The sequence below is a fragment of the Ambystoma mexicanum genome, chromosome 5p, assembly GCF_040938575.1.
Source record: "Ambystoma mexicanum isolate Mex_15411 chromosome 5p, UKY_AmexF1_1, whole genome shotgun sequence".
NCBI lineage: Eukaryota > Metazoa > Chordata > Amphibia > Caudata > Ambystomatidae > Ambystoma > Ambystoma mexicanum.
Genome location: NC_090930.1, coordinates 651392157 through 651418455, shown reverse-complemented (window position 1 = coordinate 651418455; position 26299 = coordinate 651392157). Strand labels below are relative to the sequence as shown.

The following is a 26299-nucleotide window of genomic DNA, read 5'->3' as shown; positions in this document are numbered from 1 at the left end:
TGTCGTCAGATAATGTTGATTACATGGTTTCCATGTTTCATGTGGTTGGGTTGGTTTTAATTGCTGAATAATGTATGTTTAGTGTGAAATGGAATGACCAAATGGTTAATCCAGGTGAATGGAATTACTGGTGAATATTTCACATTGCTTTTATGGTAAGAATCGAGTTATTTTGCTAATTCTTGTGTAGGATGATTCAAGCTGTTTGGTGTTGATGATCTGAAGAAGGTTGCTCAACCAAGATGATAAAAAGCGGTCCTCAGTCACTGGGCAGTTTGAGATCCCTGTTATTGATATTGTTTGAGTGGTTCATGGCTGTGGATTTAATGGGAACATTAATTCCATTGTGGAATGCATTGTGTCACCGACATGTCAGTTAGATACAGGGTGGCTGTCTCAGACACTGTGTTGGGGAAGTAGCAAGATATGATTTCCATGGCGGAGAAGATGATCGATCCTGTCTTTGGATGCTGTATCAAGACTCTAAAGGTGTTGAATATGTATGATGAGGCAAGTGTAAGCCTAGTGTCTGTTAAGATTGCTGCAAGTTTGTAAATGGCAATAAATCAATGGTCTACATTGTGTCATATGGCTAAGTTAGCTCTTGACTTTGCAATTAAATGTTTGTTTGGGGAGGGGGTTGTGGGTGGTGTGAGAAACCTGAAGGTGTCTCCCTAACTAGTCCCTGAGGATCTGTCATCAGTGGGCCTGGGCAAGGCCATCGTTATTGGATCCAGTTCCTGGGCGTGGACCAGTGAGGAAGGATCACCTGGCTGGGGGTCCTCGAGGAATGGAAGTCGGACACCGACTGGTGAGACGGGGTATCCCTTTTCTTAAAACACCTTTTCCTCATCCGACCCTGTAGGACGCTCAAACCCTCTACCTATGCCCCCTTTTCCGACACAAACACTTTCGCACACCACATAAGAAAACGGACAAACACCAGACCCGTTTACCTGACATATCCCACCACAAGGGTCAGTCAAAGTCAGGGAATTGACCTGAATCACACACACCTGATGGCCCTTTCCCTTCCCCACAGGAATAAAAGATGGAGCATGAGAGCACATTATGAGCAAGGCAGACAGAAACAACGAGAGAGCTAATTCAGCACAGCAGTTCAAGAGGAGGAGAAAGACAGCGTGAACTGAGAGGGTAACGAGGAAAGACACAACCTTGTCCTTCCTGACCCAGGCCCGCAAGACCTCCACGAAAGGAAACATGAGAGCAAGACCTCTACGAAAGGAAACATGAGACAGCAAACAATAGCCAGTGTGTGCTTGCAGCAGATGTCAACGGTACACGAGGCCTTCCTCCGCTGATAACCAAGCCGGGGAGAGACGCTTGCCTCTGTGGTATTCGGCCTGGACTTCCGAGACCAGAAAATCCAAGCGGTTCATCACAGCTGGTGACTCGATGGGAGAGCCGATAAGAAACCGAACTGTGTTGAACAAAAGTAGCAAATGGCTAATTACAGAAAGTGCAAAGGAACCGTTAATCTGAGATGGAAAACCAGCTACAGAGGAGTCGGGCACCTTGTGGGTGCTCACTCGGGAAACTCTAGGCGATTAGCCTAGCGTTGAAACTACTGTTAACAGAAGGCCGTGGGAAAGGCGAGAAAAGGATCAAAGTGGTTATACTGGGGTCTAGTACAATCCTCTGTACAGTCGAAAGCCTTTGACCGGCAGATGATTGTGTAGCTGAGGGAAGTGAGTCCTGCATCGTGAAAAACTGTTCAAGCTATTGTGTGATTGACAAAGTTGGCAAGAATGAACCCGAAGGAGGGATGCCGATAAAGGGGGGGTGGGGTGAAGCATGAAGTCCCGATAAATAGTGTTAACAAGAATGAACCCAGCAGAAGGTTGTCCACAGTGAACTGTTTGAAAAGAACTTAAGATTTGTGAATGTCACAGAACACCACCCAGCTGCATGGCGGACATGGAAACACCGGCTCTATCATAGACGGACTCCATGGGAATGGGTCTTTACAGAATTCCGCCTTCAGAATTACCGGGTCACTGGGTTGTAATGCCCCAGTGATTCCGGCAATCACGGAGGCTGAATGGAATTACCCGTCCGGCGGCAGCCTGCCGGTTTTTCCGGCACGGCTACCGCCGGACTCGTAATGAGGCCCATTGTGTTAAAAGCCATAGTTAACCCACCGGAGGGAGCAGACAGGAGGCAGACAGTCGAGAAGGGTCTGACCCCGAATGAGGGGTATCCAAGGGTGAAAAGCCATCACCCACCTACCCGTGAATGCAACAGAGAAAAGGCAAAAGAGAGTCTTTTGAATATAGGCCAGAGTGAACCCGATGGGGTGAGGCTGATATTTGAGAGGGGTCTGGGCCCGGAAGAAGGGGACCCAGGGGTGAAGAAATATTACCCAAGTACAATAAGAAAAGCACTTAAGAATTTTGTTGAACTTTTGTTTATTAGTTTGAGACTGTCAGACCCTCGGAAGAAAGAATACTTAACTACCGAATGTCTTGATTTCGCTAAGAATTGTTTGTGGATCTGTGCCCGGAAGAGGGGATCTAGGGCTGGAAAAGACTTCACCCAACATGTAAGCAGAAAGGAACTTTTGTTTGTTTGAAACACATCAGGATGCAAGAGACCTTTTATAGAAAAGAGACTTAACCACCGAAGGCCTTGATTGCTGAGAGCGGAACTGTGGTCTTGTGCTGGTAAAGCCAGAGCATGTGCTGCGCTCTAGAATCCCATCTTGTCCTTTACAAAACGTGGGGAAGGCAGACCCCGACTACCGCATCCTGACTTATTATTTGTGAACACTTCTTTCTTTCCTGTGAATCCTATCCCACACTCTGTTTGTATTTAGCGTAAGGATTGGCAATAGGTTTTTCTTAGTATAGGCCCCTTTTATTTGACAAGACGCCACTAGGACTGCCTCCTTATTATTTGATGGTCGTAGCTTGGTCCCATCTTAGATTTAAGTTTAGATTAGACGTTTTTCCAACCCACCTATACTGTTTAATATGCACCCTTGAACTGTGATCTGATGTGTCTGTCTTTACTGTTACCACCAGGAGTACCTTACAGTAGTGATAATTGAGATGCATATGGGATTGCTTCGATAATTATGCACAGTTGTGCCGAGTGTGGATGAGCTGTCTGTGTCAGTGTATGTGCTGCAGCACATGGTGGTAACCCACCTGCAATGTGAAATATATAAGTTCTGGCTGTAGGCCAGACCTGACCCGAACAGGCCAAAAAGACTTGATCTTTTTTGCATTATTGTTATTTGATGTCCTATTGTTGTAATACTGTGTTACGATGACTGCAAAGTAAACGTTGGACTTGCTTGCCAATTTTTGATAACCTTCCCAAACCTAGGGACTCTGTTTCCTCAAGCTTCGCCTGTCCGACCTCCTGGGTGGTGTGGTTCAGCATTCAATGTCACTTTTCACAATAGTAACATAGTGGATGAGATTGGTAACATATAATTACTTTGAATGACAGTCCACAAATACGCCATGGATGTCCCGCAATTTGACCCCCATCGCATCAGGACATATATCAATAAACAATATCCAGGCAAAGGGGCTATATATTGTAGATATGTATTCTTAAGGTACCATGTGTATCTGCGTGGATAATATAGGACTTTTTCCTCTCATATATTCATATAGCCATTTTACATTCTGTGATAAAAACTACATTGCTTATTCATTGTGGCACTCCAAATTCATCTCCAGTATCAAAGCATTCCATTTCAGTGCATGGCTTTAGTAGGTGTGAATACAATATATATCATATAAAACAAATGCATACACTCAATAGATCAGCATGTGAACAGAGTCGTGATATAAACACTTGGATCAGTAGTGAACATCCTGGGCTCCTCATGGTGTCCTTTTGGTACATGGAGCATAAAGCGGTTTTCAAATTGTGTAGCCCCTTTCCCCATCCTCTTTATCTCTCTTCCTCACTGCCTGTCTCACCTGCCCCTCATAGATTTATATGGGATGGCAAGAGGGATGCAAAAGGGGAGAGATTGTGAGTGTGATGGCAGGGATAGAGGGGGCAAAATTTGAAAATATTTTTAGGGAGCTGAGAATGTATTTGTGCACTGTTCTGCAGGGCTGCAGTTCCAAAGCTCCATTAAAGTGGTATGAAGGGTTGTGATGCCAGTGTGACTGCCCCCAGCCATGCAAAAGTATTCAATGCGAAGTTAATAGAAGGATCTTCCTTCTACCACCCCTCATACTCATTGCAGAGAGTCCTAGACCCCTTGGTCCTTCTCTGGAAGTCCATAAACTGAGGCAAGGGACTTCTCCACAAACCTAAAACAATAAGCACAAATTAAGAATCAGGACATTTACATGTCCATCACTATCCTGTCAAGTTTCTTTAAAGTACTCTTGCATTACAGTTAGAGGAGGTTTTGGAGTATAACAACATTCTTGGTAAGATGCTCACTGAGTTCAAACCTGCCCTACGTACATCTTTTGTCCAGCCCTAGACTACCAGAGAATTCAGTTTTTTGTGCCACACGATCCATTCGAATGCTTGGATGCGTCTTCCACATGTGACTTGGTGAACATGCAATTTATTTCAAAAGTCTCTGGTGTCATGCTAAAATGTGTTGCCTCCTTCCTGTCTGACAGCTACGCTACCATCTCATTTCAAAACCTTTCAATTGCCATTTTGCCTTGGCATGCATAGTTCCTCAGGATTAGAATCCTCTCCCCTGCTATTTAACATTTCTATCTTCTTATATCTGCCATGGGTGATAGATCAGCGGACAACTCAAAGCCCAGATCTGAGACTGAATGATCTTTATTAAACAAACTGAAAATTTCAGGGATCCGATATAATTATTTCTGCTGGGAATTTAAGAAATGTAAACAAATGAAGCTTTCACTATGGGTTTGTGGTCCTTAGTCCTTTCCTATCTACCTTTGACGCTACCAACTGATGGGTAAGAAGTCCCTGAGTTATTTGGAGTTTGTGTTCCAGTAGTTCTTTTTTGGCTCGTGAAGTTGGTTGCTTAACTTTTGCAGATGTTGACACTATGTTGCTGTTAACTTGTAGGAAAATTGGCACCATTACTCCTGGGGTCCTGCGATATCTATACGCTGGTTGGAAGAATTCCCCCCTTTCCCCAATTTCTCTTTGGGTGTTTTGTGCTCCCTTGCTGCTATGCTCATTGTGATGAATCAGTGTTGATTCCTCCCAGAAACCTGATCTGGGACCCTTCTCATGTGGCCTGGGAAAGGCAGATGCTTCGTGATCCCGACCCTAGTGTTGGTGTACTGTGGGAGGATCTCACTGGGGGGACAGACGAGGAAGACTGAGAAACCCCCTGTTTAACTTTTCCCCTTAACCTCACACTTTTAATGGCTGTCTGCCAAACTGCAGAAGCTGAAAGAACTAACTTTGTTGAAGTCCCTAACTAACAAGTGCCATAATCCCTTAGGTACTGAGACGTGCAAGAGGGCTGAAGACGCATGTAGTTGCAGTAGTCAGGACAAAAGAAAGGGTTCCAGTCTTGCTGCGCCGACACACAATAATACTACACACTGCTGCAATTGCAGATTTATTTAGTACTGAGACAGCCTGACACGTGTTTCGAGCAGTCCTTGCTCTTCATCTGTGGCTGATTGAATTAAACAATAAAATAATTAGAAGGTTCAGACAAATAATGTTCCAAAAGACATTGTTAAACAGAAAATAAATAAAAAAGGAAAAAAGGGAAGGGGAAAGGGTTGGCATGTCGGCACAACCCCATATCCATTAAAAGAAACAACCAAGAAGGTCATTATGTAAAGGGCAAACCAAAAGGGGCGAGGTGACAAAAAAAACAAACAACCAATTGCATGAGAAATTTCCACAGCAAAATATCGCATTGTGACCAAAAACCATCACCATTTGCATGAGAAGTTTCCACAACATGGTATCACATTGCAAAAATAACACATGCCATCAATGTACATTGGTGAACGCATTAGTGATTCAAATATTTATGCAAAATAGAAAGAGAGTACCGTCAATTTATGATGTGGCATGGATCAGAAGTAGTTTCAGTTGTTGAATCCCAGGTGGGATGAGGAAAAGATATAAAGAGAGAAGGAGAGAGTGAGGAACAAAGCAACAGAGTTAGTAGATTACTGATCTCTCAACCAATTGATAGCGTGGTGTACTGGGACCAAGTGAATTCCAATTCGAAATGCTAAATTGTACCTTAAAATTGTTGAACAAGTGTCTTGGCTCCAGGGAGATATATCTGTGAATACGCAATGAGAGTATTCGCATGTTGGCATGCTCACTACATAAGAAATGATGCGCAGATAGCGCATGTGACGAAGATACTGTATAAAAGAAAAAGTGCGTGGATACGAGCATACCTCATGTAGTCAGACGCATCGCTGTTGCGGCATGCTCTTAAATTTAAGAGTCGGGCTGTACATATTCAGTTTAAAAGTTGACGAGGTGAATTACCCAAAAACAAAAAGAAAGAAGGTAAGGTAAGTTTGCAGGCATCCGCCTCTGGAAAGTGCCTCAAACACTCTTGATTGAGGACAGCCGTAGATCTGGCGGCCGGAAAAGGGAATGTAAAAAAGTTACTCACACTGGTGGTCTACTGCACGGAACGAGACGAGCCCCTCGCGCGTGTCCGCTCCGGCTTCCTAATGTTGTTTTGGCTCTGTTTGGGGAGGAGCCTAGACACGGGAAGCGTTCACTGACAGGGCCACCATCTTGGAGTGGCTAAACTAATAACGTAGGGCAATGGGGTCTTCCAAAGGAAACGATTAGCACTTAGTAAATTGTTGCAAAGGTGCTTTTTACTCCAGAGTAACCCGAGATCAGATAATGTTAAATTGAACTGTACTGGGAAACAAGGGTTTTACGAACCCGGTTTTGTTGAAAAAGATACAATTTGAATCTTGTGCGGTTAACGCAAGCGGACCAAAATGGCATGGAATAAAAGGAGACAGGGGGGAAAAGATTACATGGGGAAAAATTACGAAACCATGCCCAAATTAAAATTGCGATTGGCACTAGTGGTTGGCTTGAAGCAAAACCTTGGGTTTCCGCCCGAAGGTTGAGGATATAATGAAATGACCATAGTCTCTGCGAGATTCTGTGATCTCTGTGGCTGTGCTCCCTACTCTATGCATATGGTGCAAATACCTAACGTGGTATAGAGCTAATTGGTTACTGTGGATATTCCCCTTGGAGGCACAGATTGCATTATGGTCTGCAGATAGTCAGTTCCTGGGTTATGGATCTGCTTCCAAGGGAGATGGGAAAACCCTGACCTTTTGGAAGCAGAGATCATGACAGACGGTCAAGTGTTTATATTGCTGACTGAAGGAGCGGGAACAAGCATCACCCAAGCCAAGAGATTTCCCATATTAACGGTGAAGCCAGCATTTCTCGAAGTGAAAAAGCAATCTAACTCTGCTGTGAAGTTAATAGCAGTTCAGTTGGCCTAAGACATGAGTGTGCAAGCATTACCTGAAGCAAAGAGAGTGGCACCAAGTCTTCTGAGTGATTAGTTGGGCTGAGAAAATAGGGGAAGGTAAACTGTCTGCTTGTACAGACTATTTTGAAGTTGACACAACCTGTAGTGCCGGAGACTATGGAAGACAGAGATAAGAGCGTCTTAAAGGCAAACCCAGGTTCTTATTGTGGCAGACAGACAAAAAAGGCACAGATGCTGCCATTTCTGAACAGTTATTCAGAGGTAGAGTGCCTTGCCTACTTGAAGGTGTTGAAGTGCTTTGAAGTGTATCTTGTCTAAGCCTATCTATAAGTACACATCACTGAAGCTGTAATAGTAGTAGTCCAAAGTACTGAAGCTGTGGTGCTATATCTGGTCGTCAGCAGATATAACATTGTAGTAGTCTGAACAAAGTGGAGTAATGTGAGACAAAGGTGACTCTTCTAATAGTGAACCAAGTAGAAGTGAAGTTGTTGAAGTAGAAACAGCAGCACTGTGAAGTCATCCTGACACATATACCATTGTGAATGTTACACTGTTAACCAAGAAGTGTGTGCCCCTGTCAGTTGTGGATGTTGCATTTCTTTTGAACGGTGGCAAGTGTTCTTGAAGAGGTGAAAAAGCATCGGGCCTGGGATTACCATTAGTGCTATTTGATGGAAGTGGAAAGTGGATATTTCACCAAGGAGAAGGGATCTGCGATCATTGGAACTTTGGTTAACAAGCCTTTACGTTGACTTTGAACTATCAAGAACTAATTTTTGGCATTTATTTCATTTGTTGAACACTAACAGGATTGACCTTGAATCCTGGGTAAGGGAAATCGCCCAGGACAGCAGAAGGTTATTCAGAAATTGTGAATGTTATGTTTTGCCATACATTTCCTTTGTCTATTTGTTGTTTAGTGTGGTGGCCAGTTACCCTGTCTTAGTGTTTTCCCTTAACTTTGGTTAGGAAGAGAAATCCTCAACAGAGTAGGGCTAGTGAGGCAATTTGAATCAATTTCTTTAAGAATAAAATGGCTTATGTTGAAGAATCAACAAGCCGTTGTCTGCCTCACACTACTGACCCCTCACACCGTGCTCATCAAGAAACCAGCAAGGATACACGGGCACGTTCGCACTCCATGCTGATTGAAGCTAGCCACAGGCACACCACCCACACGCATCTGCTATATAACTGTTTGAAGACACTTCGCACAACCCCTCTGCATCAGAATGCTGTTATGTCCCATGACAAACATTTGGTCTAGCTTGACATATAATCAATCTCTTGCACTCGTATACTCGCCCAACAACCTCATTGCACCCATCCACAAGCCAGCTCGATATGGGACGCATGCAGAGACTTGGCCACCCCTACCTACCTTCGTTTTGGCTAAAATGTACACACTCATTCTAACCTCATCCGATGAATCTCCCATACCTTGGACTTCGGTCCCCCAAGGGCATTCACCTGTAGTGCTTTGAGGCTATACCAATGGGAAAATGCGCTATACAAATGCCAAATTACATTACATCACATCACCGGGGCATATTTAACACCCCTCCCCCGCCCCCATTGAAAAACATCACTAACTGCCACTTCTGGAGGCTAGAGTGATGTGGCTGTATTTCTTCATCCCTTTGATGAGACCAGTTGTGGTGTACTGGGTAGCTTAAAGTGGGGCCAATAAAGAATCCAGGACTCTATGGACAGTGTTGTCCCGCCCTAGTGGGAAGGATCAGGGCCTGAGCGACTGTTCTGAAATTAATGACAGGATGAAGGGTTTGATATGCTAAAGGGGAAAGAGCTGATACTAGGCTGTATTGTTTTTATTTGCTTTTTGGGCCTTAAACTAATGGTTGCAGATTCTAACCTATGAGCGATTTAGTGCTGGATGTGAGGTAAGGAAAGGCGCCATCCACTTTAATTTCCATCAACCAAATCTGCATTTGAGTGTGTTTGGTAGAGGAGGAAATAGTTTGTCTTGGTGGGATTAATTTTCACATATCTACTTGACAAAACTGCCTGAATAAGTGGGAGGCATGGCAGTCCCTGATGGACTTGACATTAAGGTAGTGCCGATTGTCATTGTTTTGATGGATCTGGATGTCAGGGTCAGCCCCAGATCTTCTGTGTCACAGTTAAAGATGGCTTGGAGATCGAATGTACCCATGTTTGACTCTGCATGTTATGAAACAATGTGAGACCTTTTTACGGGCAACAGCCTTTGTGGACAAGCTTGCGTCTGTTCATGATGTAGGCAAACTGTAATGGACTGTTGCTGTTGAACCCCAAGTGATTAAGTATGTTGACAAGCAGTTCATAGCAGACTGTATCAAAGGCAGCAGACAGGACAAGCAGTAGATTTGAGAGGAGTCGCCTTTATCCAAGGGGTGAGCATCATCAATGACCTTGATTGTGGTGTTCCGGGTGCTGCATTTTCACCGGAATCTGAATTTATAGCTCTTTGGGAGTTTGTGTTGAGTGATCTTTTCGTGCAACTGAAGGACGATTGCTTTTTCGTTGATCTTTCCATTAGGAACGGTGTGTGATGAGTCTGCATTTTGTCAAGCCTTCTTGGGCTAGTGCAGGAAGATTTGTTGAGTGAGGAAGGCATTGATGATATGGAGCAATAGGTGATAATCAGTAGGAAGGAGACTGGGCAGATGTCCTCTTCATTGGTGGTGACCTTAATGTTCTGCAAGTATGGTGCTCAGTTCAAGTGCAATGGTCCTGAACGTAGTCCATTTTATAGTGGCTTGTGGTGGGGGTGGGTCTGATGTCTCTGCTGTGATTAGCGCTGTAGTTTTGTGTCTAATACTGTCTCTTTTCAGCGAAAAAGCAATTGGTTCCATTGTGTTTGTCTCTGGAATGTGATGTTGCATGCTCTCGGAGGGAGTTGGTGCTATGCTTAATGGCTTTCCAGAGGGTGCTGCTCTTTTCAGGGTCTTCTGTTGAAATGGATTTCTGGACTCTGAGCTGGAGGGGCAGAGGTTCAGAAGGCCAGCCTAGTTTCTTGGAACAGGGTAAACTCTGGACAAGCCAGACCAATCAGGGTATCTATGGTTGTGCTCAAGACTAAGTCTCAGGAGGGGTGAGGTTGACTGAAGGACCTCAATGAGCACACAGAGCAAGGACACTTACAAATTACTCCAAACAGGTGGTATATTAAAAATCTAGACACGTTTATTACAAGGCCTTTGCAACATAGACCATTGCAAAAGAATCACAGTAACATTAGGTAAACCACCACAACACTATCAATACAATGTATATACAAGACCATTGGGGTCCAAAGGGTTAAATGCACAAAATATGTCAACAAACTAGATGGGAAGGAAACGGGCAGTGCAGATAATCTTAGGCCCAGTTCGACATTGAAAATACACCTAAGAGACAGTCCAAGCCCTAAGAAGAGAGGAGCCATGTGCTCAATCGTACATGCAATGCCAGTGCACGCGGTTGTTCCAAAGGGCAGAATAGGGTCTCTTCCGGGGCCTCTAGTAGCTTGGGAAGGTGGATGAGGCGATGCAGAACAAGTTCCCACTATTCAAGAAGGACCTCCACTTGGAGGCAGAGGCAGTTCGAGAGTTCAGGATGGAGTCGCTATTTCGCAAAAGCAGTGGAAAGGAGAGGGGCCTTCAGGGGCCACTCGTGCGTAAAAATGGTCCCCTACGCTAGGGGCCACCGGTTGGGGTATTGAGTACTCACCTGTCCCCGACGCAAGCGGACCCAAACTTCGGCAGGTCAGTCCACTTTGCTTGCAGGTTCGAATGCGGCAAAAAGGACGTCTCGTGACCTTTTTAGTTCCTGAGATACAGCGATAATTCCCAAACGGTACAGTGGTGATTTCTCGCTCCGGGTGGATGCATCGACTCAGTTACACGGCAGCATGCTTCAGGGGCAAGAGGGTCACAAATGCAGCGGACTTGCAAAGGATGTTGCCGCGGCAGGACAACACGGTAACCGCGTTTATTCTGGTCCTGGCGCACTCGTCTCACTTCAGACCTGGGAACGCCAAGTGTACGAAATTCAGTGTGAGGGTGCCGGGGACACAGAGCTAGCAGTATAGCAAGTTTCGAGGGCCTCCTCGAAACGGCGGCTGTGACAGAACAAAGCAACTGGGTAAGCTGATCAGTCCACTGGTTGGCCCAGGGACACTTCTGAGAAAGCGAACTTGCAGAGTTTGATTAAGGTGCCGAGAATAGTTGGTCCCACTATTCCAATGGGTCGAAGCGTCTTCGCAGACCTTCTAGGACGACCAGATGCAGAAGGGGCCCCATGGGACGACAGAGGGCTCAGGGTGCCAAACCTTCCAGCGGGTCACCAGTGGTTCCTCGGCTTGCTTTGTGTTGCAGGATACTTGGATCCTATCCTTTTGTTCAGTGAGAACTCAGGAGATAGACCTGGTAGTGGTGTTTTCAGCCTCCTCTTATCCAGAATTCCCTTTGCGCCAAAAAGGGAGAGGACCCAATGGGAGATCTGCTCACAAACACACACTCCATACATCGACCAATCATGGACCACAGTGGTCCCAGGCATTCATGGCACTCCAGACTCTCTGGCACCCAGGATGTGTATTGGAACCAGACGTTCCAGCCCACATCCTGGAGGCACACACAAGGCATGCAGAAGCCCGCAAAAGCATTGGGATTTGCGGGAAAGTGCATGACCAAATACGGACTGACCCAGGTCGACTTGACATGGGGAAGGTGAAGGGGCAAGATGGCCAAAGGACAGGACAAAGAACCTCGTGGCATGGCCATTTTGGAGCCAGGCCACCTGCAAACGCGGTTGACATGGCAGGAAAGGGTTAAAAATAATGGGAAAAGATAGCTTCCACCAGTCCTGCCCATGACACATCTGCACAGTTTATAAAAAGTCTAGCGAGAATATCTAGGGACTTTGGAAATGACTATAGACCCAAGTGTGCTGTATGGTAAGATGCATTGCACACTTGTTACATGTTGCATATAAGTTGCAACATGAGGAAAGGACTAAGGGAAAGAAAGTCTCCCAGTACTGATTGTCTTAAGGGCATGTCAGTTTACCCATAAAAAGTGAGAGAAAAGGGTTTTGTTCTATTGGGTTGCTTGTTCAGTGGAGCATGTGTATTGGCATTGTCTGACAGAATGTGCTTGATTTTGTTGAGTAAGGTGTTTGAGAGGTTGGAGGTGTAAGGCCTGCTATGGAGGCGAGGTTTCCTTCTTGTACACTCGTTCATGGCAAATTTGGGTTTGCCAAACGAGTGAAGCCTTTCTTTGTCTGCCCTTTAGGGGATTTAAGGGTACAAGTTATTTTCTTAGTGGGCACTTCGTTTTGAACACCCGAGTGAGAAAACATGTGAGCAAGCGTTAAGAGGGCATGCAATGGGGTGGCACATGTGGAAAGTGTGGTTAAAGGTAGAAACAAAGGCATGAAGTGAATGGCTGTTGTGTAGGGGATTGGGGGGGGGGCAAGTGACCCTGCATCAGGCGCGCAACGTCATTGAGCTGACCGGGCTGAAGCCCTCCTACCCCCTGAAATGTTAGATGAAGGGCAGGGCGTCTGTGCCCTTTAGTAGTTCAAAGGATCAGGAACATGCTTCTGGGCGCATTTTATTTCTTCAAATCTACTGTCTGCTTGTGTTGGGTGGTCAAGCCCTGCCTGTTTCCCTGAGTAACAGCCCCCCTGAGACACACAGGCTGCGTCCCAGGCTCTGCAGTCAGTGCTGTAATGAACTCAACAACACGTTTCTTTTGTAATCAGCAGCATAGCCTTTCTTATGCATGATGGTGAATTTCCAACTCAAAAGACCACCAGTCCCCTTGCAAATCTGTGACGGTTAAAGCGAGCACCAAATTAAAGCACCCTTTGAAAATGCATTCATACCCATAACGTCTAATAGCTTGATATGCTAAAAATACAATTTGCTTTATCTTTAGTTGAATGTTATTAAAACCATACATAACACTCTGGAGGTTTGTGACGAATCTCCAAACCTAAGTAAGTTTATGACGCAACTTATTTTATTGCGTGTCTTAAAGCGCTGAAAATGAAGTGGGCAAATAGATATTTATTTATTAATATGCGTTCAGCCAAAAGACTTTGCATATACAAAAATAAAAATACGATACAATGACATTGACAAAAATATATACAACACAATTAAACTCTGGTATAAAAGATCATTGCATAAGAAACCAGCAGGTTGAGGCATGTCTCGCTCATAACCTAGCTAGGTCCAGGGTTATTAAAATCACGTTTTGAACAGAGTAAAACATGACCCGAGTTAAAAAAAACTTTACGCTAACAAACTTTATGCTGACTTGTACTAAACGCCAATTCATTCCCATTTAATACTAAAAAAACAATAAAAATTACTTTTAGGATGTTAAAAGGTCAATTATCTCTGCCCACTTCCAGTAGAATTTTACCAGATAAAAGATCAAATTGTGGTCAGAGCCTTGGATAAAAGCAGCCCATAATAAGATTGTATTATTGCAGTTGATACCACTGTGGTAAGATTTTAAATAACTACATTGTATCATATGGAGACTCTCGCAAATTGTTAATTTGTTCAGTGGTTTCTATAGCATCTGTACGATATAAACGACAGTCTATAATTCCAAGGAATTTCCTTTCTAGCTCCTTGGGTAATCAAGGAATCACTAATAGAACATTTTAATCTCATATACTACTTTGCAACGGCGCCTTTAGGATACACAGTTAAGTATGTTGGCTTTGTCTATTCCAGTAGTAACATGATCACAGAATTCCGTGGCATGACTCCCACAGTAGAAGTTCAACACATGTTGTTCCTTACTTTGTTCCTGGAGTTTGGTTTTTAAGCAAGACTTTATCATATATTCTGCTCCATTTATTGTTCTGTTACTACATCTCACTTTCCATTTAGAATGCATAGATAACAACATGCCGAGAGTCCCCATTGTTAAACAGTTATCGATTTCTTGAAAATCTTCAAGGAAAGTAGCCATCGTGGTATTATCCACTTATTTAAACAGATGTCGCCTTCAAGGTAAAATCGGCTATTATGCCAGTAGTCAAATTCAAGGTACAGATATTCGATTGGTAAAGACTGCGGTAGGCAAAACAATTTGCGCAATATTAATGCTCATACCGTTTCATTTCCGTATCATATTTATGTATTTTATAATATTTATATAATATTTTGCTGCCATAAAAAAGAATAAAGCGAATTTTGGTTTGGTAAAGTAGTAAAATTGTTTGTCACAAAGGAAATCCCAGCTTGTCTTCCAATAAATTGACGAATACTATCAACAGCTCTGTTACATTTGACCTTTGTTTCTGGCCAATGGTTGTCCCAACGGAGATTGCTTTGAACATGAATGCCTAGATTTGTATGTGGAAACATTATCCAGGCATTGTCCATTCAGGGAGAAACTAACGGTGTGATTTTTAGTTTTGGTAAAGCAAATTTCATGGTCTTACTTTTGTCGGTGTTGATCGATCGATCGACCATTCATTTTTTAGTACGCTTCCAAGGCTAAAAGTAGATATTTTGCCCTTTGCATCTTATAGTTTTCCATTCAGGATGTGGAAGATAAAGGTACACTGATATTATTTTGACCCATCATGCTGCTAGGATTTACATGTTGTCATGATGCTTTACTATGCAATTTGTGTATTTTGCAAGTAAACTCGATAGGACAGTATTATAGTAGGTCTTGACACCCAAAACTTAAAAATGTGTTCCAAGTAAAGTGTGGAAGAAGGTGGCCATGCCCAAATTGCAGAGTGTGTTAAAATCCCTGCTTTGCTGTTTAGCGTAAGTGTGAGATCCCGGACAAATAATGTAATCTCACCCTGACCAACTCCAAAAATTGAAGTGCTTACAAGTGATTACGTTTACACCGTTACTATAGCACCGTTTTAATACGTGTAGGACAAATTGGTGTACCCTGGTGGTGCTCTGCTAGTGGCTCTAATACTTTCACATAGAAGTGCATTATTGCTGAACTGGTCCTCCCCCAGTCTCGTATCACTAGATTTGAAAGGCAGACATATCTCACCAGCCAGTCAGTGCACCAGAGATTCTAGTATAGCGGACTAACTGTGGTTGAACCAACATTACTTTTTCTCCCGCTGCTCCCAGCCACTACAGTGTCATGGGCCATCCAGAGTACTGGCCCACACTCTGCAACGTCCTGTTATGCTATGATATTGAATCTTTCATTGCACGCCATCTGCCATTTTCACACTATACGATCTGCAAGAAGTGGGTGTTTTCTGACTTAAAGGAGGGAGTTAACTGATTGTAACATTGAAGCTAGACTATAATAGTTTCATTACAATTAGTAATGACGTTAGATGCCTGTACACAAGTAGGTTTGACACTCCTACACCGTCTATGAAGTTAGCACCTCTCCCAACATTTGAAGAGTTAGCCGAGCCTAAATCTTAGCCTAGGTGCACCACTGGATGTGCGCACTTGCATTTTGTTAGGCAAAGAGGTGAGGGAACCCTTTCCCCGAAATTGATGGTGTTTAACTTTTACTGTGTTTGTTCAGAAAAATGTACTTGAACAAACGGAGTAAAATGTTAAAGCTGCTACTTTCTTGAAAGTCTTCCATCGCCTCTCTGCATATTGCGCTTTAATATATACTATTTGATAGCTGGTCCCCACACCAAACCATGGGGGGGAGGGGTAGAACAGTATGGGGCGCAGCCTCCAAGTTTGCCCCGCCTATTTTTATGAAGTGGCCCCTCCCATCACCACCTAGACCCCGCCCAGCAAAATGCAGGTTTGGTTGCATTGGCTTAAAACATCTTTTTCCACACGTTAAAATGCAAAAGACAATAACGGGATGCAAAACCTTTACATTCCTTGCCTCTATTCCTCCTTCATCCTTTCCCAGTCTTGGTAACCCAATCTCTACCTTTCAGAAATTCAGCATGTCCCCATTTTGCAAGTAAGAGCTGAAAACGTATTTTTCTCAGCATTGTTCGTTTGGTGAACTTCTGGGTACCTTCCACAACCTGTTTGGACCCACGCATCCGTGCTACGAGACTATCTGTGGTGATTGTGGCCTACACGCTACAAAACCCCTTAAATTACATTAAAACAGATTAATTTCTTCTTGATGGAAGGGGCCTTTGAATTGTGTGGTGCACAGTATCTGCATTGTTTGCAAGTTTCATTTTCTTGAACAAATTAAATGCAACTTGCTGTTCCTTTCGGCATAATATTCCATAGAAAAGCTGTGGGTTTGTACAGGTCTGATCTGATATATATATTTTTTTTCTTTCCTTTTCTAGAATCCTGTTTTCTCGAAACGGGCTCGTGTGCAGTCCCCAGCGCAGGAACTGCGTGAGGAACTTCACAGTCTTGTGGAACAATATGGAATTACGTGGGATCGTGATCTCGAGAGAGACCTTCCCCATTCTTGGCAATTTCATGGAGATCTTGTTCTACTCAGCGAAGACTGCTTCACTGCTCCGATGTGGACAGAGCTAGGTAAGAAGCTTGGATATTCTAGCCTGCTAGCGTAATTTGACACACACCTTGTCTCCTCCATTTTTACAACTATTTGGGGGATTATGTTGCAGGTTCTGTACTGTGGGAGACTGTTGCAACAACACTTGGCGCCGAGCGTTTAGCTAAACAAGGACATGTTTCCACGGATGGCTTCCGATCCCCAACTGTGACTCTTCTCCTGGGAGACAACAACTGGGTAGAGCACGTGGATAATGGAATTAAGTAAGTGTATATCACATGGTGAGCAGACTGCTGAGGAAGTGTACTGTTATTGATGTCTGTGTGTTATATATTACAGGGCCTGCGTTGGTGGCCCTGTAGTTATGGTTAAGTTGCTCAACTCATAGAAAGAGCACTTTTTGGGCGGCTTATAACTTTGCTCCCTCTGAATGAATCGTTATGTTACTCACCGGACGGGACGTAAACCAATCGGTGGCCGGAAGACACAGGACTGCACTATTGATTGAAGAGCTAGGTCGGGGCCTCCAACCTAGCCTCCTCTCTGTGAGGGCACAAGACCTTTTTAACGATATGACCCTCTGCTGGGTAGGACCAGGCAGATGGACTGATCGCTCAAAAGGGCGGGGAGGACATGCCGCCAAGAACCCAGCTGTAAAGGAAAAAACAAGAGGTGAGCAATTGGAACTTTAAGAAGAATCCTTTCCCTTGATACTTCTTTCTAGTAGTACCTGAGCTATGCCCTCCCCTTGTTTAAGGCAACCGGAACCACCTATAAGTAAGAAAGGAGAATGTAACCTATACTAATGATAGTTGTCGCTAGGCTACGAGGTATAGAATCATAAATTAGAGAACCCTTACCACGGATGTTGTTGTTGAGTCTGAGTTATCCCAAAGGAGTCCAAAAACGGAAGTGCAAAATAATAAACGGGGAAGGTTAGTTAGGGAACTAAACCCGGGCGGAACGAGGGCCGCGCTAGAGTCGAGTGGGTGCACTCTCTGCAAGGCGTCCCTGTGCACTATTGGAGGATGTCCAATGGAAGTCTGATTGTGGAGATGATGGGAACAACAACCATAAGAATTGTAGGTGATGGTTTCGGTGACAGGCAAAGGCAGTCTGTGAGGGAGAAAAAGAGGTCTGGTACACAGGTGAGTAGTTTTCCAAAATCGGCAGGCAGAGGCAGTCCGTGAAGGAGGAAATAGGTCTGGTACACGGGTCAGTAGTTTTCCAAAATCGGCAGGCAGAGGCAGACCGTGAAGGAGGAAATAGGTCTGGTACACGGGTCAGTAGTTTTCCAAAATCGGCAGGCAGAGGCAGTCCGTGAAGGAGGAATTAGGTCTGGTACACGGGTAAATATAGTAGGATCGAAGACGGAACTTCTAAACACCGGGATGCAACTTTAATCAGAAGCAGCGACTTTCCCGGTTGTGCGGTTTAAATCGGGAAGGGGAAAGGCGGAACCGGACGAAACCGAGGTTCACGCATCATCGCCCATCTGCTGAGAGCGGGAGGCGGAATGCTGGGAATCGTAGTTCAACTCGCCGCAGGGCGCCGCGGAGTGAGCCGAGGCCACTATTTTCCAGGGCAGTTGCCAGTGGGCGTAGAATGGATTTGCAATGTGACGCATGCCCTTCCGAAGGGCTATAATCCTCCTCCGTGCCTGCCGAGGCGTAACACGTTAGCTAACTTTTCTAAAAAAGTATATGGCCCCCTCTGGATTTTTGTGACAGGTTTGGTGAGGTTTCATCAAGGGGGGGGGATAAAGTTGTAAGGGGGTCCCAAATTTTTTTTTCTTCCCAGAGACACAGTGGGAGAAAAAACATTCCTCACGTCTACAGCCCAAACCAATGGATGGATTTTCACCAAATTTGCGGCAGGAGCAGCGACTTGTCTTTGTCTTTGATGTCCTGGGTGTTAGTCTTAGCACTGCCCTGTGGTGGTGCGAGTTATGGTTGCTTAGCTTACCATAACTGGTGAATTTCTGAGGTTTTTCGGTTTTACTTGTAACCATAACATCCCTTTTAACAACGTTTTTTTTTTCGTTGAATTTCATAGGTTTTTATTAGTGAAACTTGACCATAACGTCCCCTTAACGTTTTTTCAGTGAATATATATATATATATATAGGCTTATCACTTGTGTAGCAAATACTGCTATAAATATCAGTTGGTCATGTACCATTTTAAATACGCTGCAGCCAACTGTTAACATAAACATGTTTTGGGTGTAGTTAACTGTATTGGTAAACATGGCTGGACAGGAGGACCTCCACTTGCGAATAAATACTTCATTATAACTTACCTGCTTCGTGTGAATTACTCCAGATACCTCACTGTGATTTGAACCATATCAGTTGTCCTGGACTGGTTTGTCAGGAAAGGTTCTAAGCAATTTGGTGTCCAGGGCCAACAAGCAAAATGCGCTGTCCCTTAAGTGTTTGTATCTCTCTCACATAATGTAAGCTCTGACGCTGCTGTGCAACCACTCCGCAGTTTCATGCAAAAGACCAATGTGTCCTCTGGCCTCAGGAACAAAGGTGACAGCAGATGAAGACTCCCTAGCTACGGGCCCAAAAACCTGTAGGCTTTAGGGGTGGCAAAGTAATTATATAGAAGGACTCCACACTTCGGGGCAATTTGAGAGGCAGATATCTCCACTCCTTCTGCCAAACAATGAGGTACATCATTTCATCAATCTGTTAGTAAAGGACGTTGACCATCCCCACGAGTGATGACCCCATCAGTGAGCCAGTGGACAATGCTGCCACCACACCAGATACATGATTATCATAATATCTGAAAAAAAATAGTGAAGTGCTTTAAACTGATGTTTTATGGGCTGGAAACCATAATCACCAACCATAATCTGGTTGACATGGATGAATAACGTAGATTTTATTGGTGCCTCTAGTGCCACGTGAAGACTTTATTGTAGGAATGGCTCCCCACACACCCTAAAATCACCACTTTAACTGAAGGGTGGTCTGCTCTCCACTGCTTCCATCCCTGGTTGCTTGTAGATCCTTTGCTGCCAACTTCCCCTCTTTTAGCTGCCCACTTCCTGTTTCTCTGCTTCCGTCACTGTGTTCTTGCTGCTATGGTTGTAAAGCGCTCTATTGCCTCCCGAAACTAGTTTCTCACTCAATGAATACCCTAATAATAATACCCTTATAAAAATTGTACATCTCAAAGTGTTTCAGGAACTCCAAAAACCAACCTGAATGCCAAGACTAGTGATTATCAAATAGGCCAGGTTTCTGATACCCTGCCTATGCCGCCACTACCAAGTAAACAAGATGCAACTTGTCCAGGAAAAGATCCAGTCCAATGTGCAATAGGAGGCACCCAAACTCCAGATCAAGATGAAAACATTTACAGACTTCGCTGGGTATTACCCTGTGTTTAAAAGACCCTGCTTATTCCATTAAAAGAGGTAACGTCTAAAAAATAAAAAGATGGGACTTGACTTCTGTAACAAAGTCATTGTTGAAAACAATGACTCAGGCCTTGAAGAGTGTGGGTCTTTTCCTTCAACTTGTTCGGCTATTCCATTTCCACCTCCTCCTCCTAACATATCTTCGTACAGTAATGTGGTCTCTACCTACTTACTGCACTCCTTCCTTTAACTCCTTCCTCTTTTGTAGTCTCTACTTCGTGTCTTCTGTTTTCATTCTCTTTTCTTGGTCTCTTTTCAATCTTGCTGCCCTCACATAACCTTCTGTAACCAGCCTCTTCTTTATTTACCCGCCTCTTTTGTCTCTTCATTCTGTGACAGGGCCAGCGTTGTGGCGCCTGTCAAGGGGGGAGGGAACCCAACACCCTTTCTTGGTGCCTGCATGAGGGCTGGCTCCCTCCCAGCTCCTCCTCACTGTATCTGGTGGCGGCAAAGCCACGGGAAGAACCTGCAGTGGGAAAGAGGCAGCCGTGGGGAAGGCGCCAGAACTGTTGTGCAGCGAGCGTCAACGCACACAGCCCAGAAAATAAGATTTGAGGGGTGCGGCAACCTTAAGACTGGCTGCCCCAGTACCAGGCTGCATGGAGTACACTAGCCGATCAGTAAAGCCATTTTCTATTTAGTATAAGGCCCCTATTGGGGCCTTTATATCCTCCACTACACCACCAGTGACCTGTATTTGTAAAAGGCCCCAGAGAGGCCTGCAGGCATGCATGACTCCTGAAAGCCAGTACAGCCTCCAGGTTAGGAATGCAACCAGACTGCATGAACGGGGCGAGTCTTACCAGTCGCCACCAAACACACACACTCACTCTTACTCTCACTCTCTCTCTCACACTAGATGAGGTCAGTGGCCAATCCTGGGGTAGGTATTTAAGGATGAGTGTGAGAATGGTTGAGTGTGGGTTAGTTGGGTGAGGACAGGAGTTGATCGCGGATGTCCGCGAGACCAGAGGAGGCGAGAGCCACCAGAGTGCAGAAGCCATTAGGGAGAGGGGGTCTGTGGAATATTTGTGAGTGAGTGGAGAGTGTCAGGAATAGAGCTAGAATAGGAGTAATAGGGCGGTAGTGGTATCGGAGGTAGTAGTAGTTGTGGGAGTGGTAGAAGTGGTGGTGGGATTAGGAGCTGTTAGTTGTGAGTAGGGGACAGTAAGTTTTGGTGAGTCGTAGTCTGAGTAGAGGGAGTAGAGGAGGCAAGAGATAGTAGTGGGAACAGAGCAGTGGTAGTATCAAGAGGGAGTAGCAGCAGCAGAGGAAGAGAAGCAGGACCGATGGAGCGGGAGAATAGGAATACCTAGTTAGAAGTGTAGAAATAGAGAAAATAACGAGAATAATAGCAAGGGGCAAGGAAGAAGAGTGAAAGGAAGGAGTGAAGAGAAGATGATGAAGGTAGAGGGCTAGTTGGAGGTACGAGGGATAGTAAGAATTGGAGTAAGAGAAGAAGAAAGATCAAAGGGTGTAGATGGAAAGGCGGAGTGAGATATCTGAGGGGCAATGATGTGGTGGGAAGAGAATATCTGAAGAGACCAGTATAGTGAAGCGTCCGGTACGAGCGGTTGTGAGAGAAGTGAGTTTGACACCGGGTGGAAGAAGGCACCATCCGTATCTCCCTGATAGTACTAAGCAGGCTAGGTTAGGGAAAGCCTAGAAAACCCCTAGGGAGTGAGACCACCATCGAATCAGGGAATACCACTATTAGCCTAATTTGGAAGCAAACGGATAGGTGTTACTGTTGACTTGCACTAACATCCCGGTAAAGATTCCTGGGCTGCAGAGGTGGGCAAGACCAGGGGAAGTCGAGATAGCCAGGGACAGCCTTAGCAACAATTCCTCAAGGACCCGCTTAGCCCTGAGAACTACCTGAAAGTCCCTGGCCCAAGTTGATTCTAAAGATCCAATAAACACCCTTGGACTTGACATTTGAGTCAGCGTGGTTCTAAGTGGCGGGCCACCCCGTCGCACTTTACTGTTTCTTCCCATCTACCCCATCCCCTTCTTCCAACTCCCTTCTTTATTGCACATATGGCATGCCCTTTTTTCTCTCTCTTATGTCTTCTCATTTCTCTCTTCTCATTTCTCTCTTCTCTTCCCTCTCTTCTCCATTCCTCTTATCAATCCATTTATTTTCCTCACCACTCCAGTAAGTTCCTGATTCTTCCCCCATTTCTACACTTTTTATTTCATATGCCCCTTTGTCCTCCTATTTCGGGATGTCATCCAAACGGGGATACAATCTAAGCACTGCATAACAGAATTGAAATAATACAGAGGTCACGTGGTGTCGCTTGTGTACTAGTCTACATTGGCTTTGGGTCTCTTGCAAACTTCAATCCATGTCTGTGTGTGTCTAAGGTTTGGAAGATGCAAGGCTAGCCTTGGGGGGTGTGTGTGTATATGTGTGTGTGTGTGTGTGTGTTAGTGTTACAAACCACATGGGGAAGTTCATGGTGTGGGGAGCTAGCAATTGGGAAAGGTGAGAGTGGGCAATTACATACAGCCTTCTTGTACTCCCCTGAAGCTTACTGGGACTGTGGCACTTATCTGCCATGTGGGGGTTCCTGATTCCTGCCTGCAATTCATGTGGTTGGCTGTTTCTCCTCCAAACCTTTCTGCTCTAAGGTGGGACATCTGACTTTTATATCTGCAACTTTGAATCTGATGGAGTCACTACTGTTTTTCCTGCGGTGACCTCCTCCCATGTGGCCAGGGGACGGCAGCCGCTACTTGATCCTGGCCCTGGTGGTGGCTGTATGCGGGAGAATCACATGGGGGGGCGACGACCTCTGGGGAGATATCCTGACTTCATTGTGTGAGATGTGGTATCCCTTTTTCCCCTTTCAGTATGAATACCCCATTTGCAACAGTCTAATGGCCCATTGTGGTGCCTTCCCTCTTCCACCCATGGAGAGTAGTGGAATGCTTTGGTCACATCCAAAAGACCAACTCTGCCTTATGAAGTTACGAAAAACACTTTCCCTAGTTCCACATTCTCTTCTTCCAAACCTAGTTTACCTTTAAAACCTATTGCAAACGTTTATACAGTATTCTCATAAAGGGACTACTATTCCCACAAGCGCCCAAGTACTGAGACGATGAGGAGGAAGAAGGAAACAATGCAGAGCAGAAGGACCCTCAAGCTCAATGAGCGTGCTAATTGTTTTCAGAATGCACCTGTGCGTGAATCATTTAAAGATCGAAATGGAACTCTAGGAGGCTGCTGTTTGGGAGGAGTTATTGCACCTCTCCAAGGCTTGTGGACCTGGTAGCACAAACCAGTGTGGTGGAGCCAAGGGGCGTTGCCAAGGGAACGTTGCAGGAGCAGGATATGCCACAGACACGCAAAAAGTTGCCACGTAAGTGCGAACGGGACCGAAGACGCCACATAGAGCTGTTGAGCCAACCCAAAGTAGGGACCCTGGGGCGTTTCGCTGACCGCACCAAACACAATTTGTAAACTTTAAAGCCACAGAAACTGAGACATTAAGGAGATTGTTTGCAAATATGAACCCCCGTCATATGAGTGTATGGAATGCAGATATGAGGGAAACCAAGAACGAATGTTGAAACAACCAGATATACAATACCAAAGACTAAATGCAACTGTGGAAGTAAAAGGGAAACTGTTACCTATGGGTATAAGAAGTCCGGGCAGGTGAGTAAACCAGGCAGCTACAAGTGCAATACCAAAGTAGAAATAAGCAATTGTGGAAGTAAAAGAGGAACAGTTACCTGTGAATATAAGATGTCCTGGCAGGGAAGTATACCAGGCAGTTGTAAATCTACAGGAAGTCCCGAAAAAGGGCTGTATTTGCTGAACAAGAAGGAACCTTTGAAAGAAGGAGCTACAAGACTAAGTAGCTTTGTGACTAATAGTATTCTTGTGAGCCAAGAGAGACGCAATAAACTGGGAGACGAAGAATCATTGGCGTTGAATCCAGGTGAAGGGAATAATAAACCTCTGGAACCAAGGCTTGCTACTCTTGGTGAATTTTTGTGTTGAAAGGATTAATTACACGGCTACAAAATCAAGGGGAAGGGAATCGGCTTCTGGAAACGAGGTTCTTTTACCTTGGAGAACTTTTATGGTAGACACGGACAGATACTTAGTTTTGGTTTTCAGGTAGGGAAATTCCACTTGGAGCAGGGTCAGAAAGGCCTTTTCCCAACCCTTTTTGTGTTTAATTCTTTAACCACAAACATGCCAACTTTGTGTCTGACTTTCATTTCTGACTACTCAAGCTATCCTGAAGCCCTTTGTCCTCATCAGGCCTGGCCGTGATATTTTCGGAATTCTTTGTCCTTCCTTGTTCCTGCTGCTTCTTTGCCCTTCACTTTGTGGGATGTCTGAAAGGGGTCTTTCAACATTATTGATCCTGCTTTCTTTGTCCTGATACATTCTAATGCTTTGATAACCGATTTGGAGCCCAGAACCAGAACCTAAGCAAAAGTGAAATCACATTTGTAATCCATAGTTTTTCTTGACACTCTTTCAGCCAGTATAGCCTTTTCTGGCCTGACCTCGGCCTGGTCACTGCACCACATCTTCAGCGGTCTCTATTGTGAGAAACCTGAAGGTGTCTCCCTAGGTAGTCTCCGGGGATCTGTCATCCAGGTGGCCAGGACACAGCCATTGCTATTGGATCCAGTTCCTGGGGATGGACCAGTGAGGGAGGATCACCTGGGTGGGGGTCCTCAGGGAGTGGGAGTTGGACACTGATGGGTAAAATGCCCTTTCCCCATTCTCTTACGTAGGACATTCCAGACCACTGCCCCCCCCCCCCGCCTTTCAAATGTGAACACTTTCGCACAACACAAAGGACAACGGACTAACAATAGAGCCGTTCATCTGACATGTCCCAATGCAAGGGTCAGGCAAAGTCGGGAAATTTATCAGAATCACACACACACACACCTGACGGCCCTTTCCCTTCACCACAGGGATAAAAGGTGGAGCAGAGAAAACAGTAAGTGCAAGGCGAGCATGGCAGACAGCACGACAAGACGGCTACAATGCGGCAGTTCAAGTGAAGGAGAAAGACGGCAGGAATAGAGAGGGTGGTGAGGAGAGAAGCAACCTTGCCCTTTTCAGCCCAGGCCTGCGGAACCTTTGTGGAAGAAAGCCAAGACTGCAAACAATAGCACAAGTGTCTTGCAGCAGATGACAACGGTACACGAGGAAAGCATATGCCGATAAGCAGGTGCGAGGGAAGCTCCCGCGCACGTGGTACTGGCCTTGACTCCAGGAAGGCCAAGAGCCAAGCGGCTCATCGCAGCTGGTGAATCAAGGGGAGAATCGATAAGAACCGGGCTGTGTTGATTGAGAAGCCATAAGTAGCAAGCTTGAACTAAGTTTGATGAATGGTGTAGAGAACTGTAAAAAAATGTTTAGGGGAGGCCAGCTGCAGATGGAAAACCGTCACCACGAGGGCGCTAATTCAAGAGATGCTTGTCGATCACCATCTGAGCGAAACTCAGGTACCAGAAAGGCCGTAGGAGAGTCGCTGAAGGAGGTCTAAGTGGTCATACGTGAGTTGAGCAACAAAATCCCTGTACAATTCAAAGACTTTGATCTACACTCTGATAAAGGAAAGAAAGGGAGTGAATCCAGCAGTGAGAAGAAACAAGGGAAACTAATCCCAAGAGGGGCGCAAAGTTTAAAGTCCCAAGAAACAGTGTGTTTGAAACGGTGATAAACAGTTGAGAAGGGTCAACGCCCACAAGAGAGGGACCCAGGAGTGAACCAATTACCCAGCGAACATTGGAAACAAACCTCTTATTTGTTAACAGAACTTTTGTTTTGGTATATGAACACATCAGGCCCTCGAAGGTAAGAGACTTTCAAAGGAAACCAGACTTTGCCATCAACGGTACTCAGAGCTGCCATCTGAACTGTTGTCTCGTGCCCAATGAGCCCGAACCTTGCTGTGCTCCATGCTCC

The 26299-nt window shown here is 45.0% G+C and overlaps 1 protein-coding gene across 2 annotated transcripts in view; it reads left to right on the top strand.

Annotated features, from left to right (window-relative positions):
- Positions 1 to 26299, top strand: part of TRMT12 (tRNA methyltransferase 12 homolog) — an 824050-nt gene that overhangs the window by 336344 nt on the left and 461407 nt on the right. For both annotated transcript variants that reach the window (XM_069613002.1, XM_069613001.1), the window contains exons 4-5: positions 16730 to 16928; positions 17021 to 17171. In XM_069613002.1, the coding sequence (XP_069469103.1) occupies positions 16730 to 16928; positions 17021 to 17171 (350 nt within the window). The remainder of the gene's footprint in view (positions 1 to 16729; positions 16929 to 17020; positions 17172 to 26299) is intronic.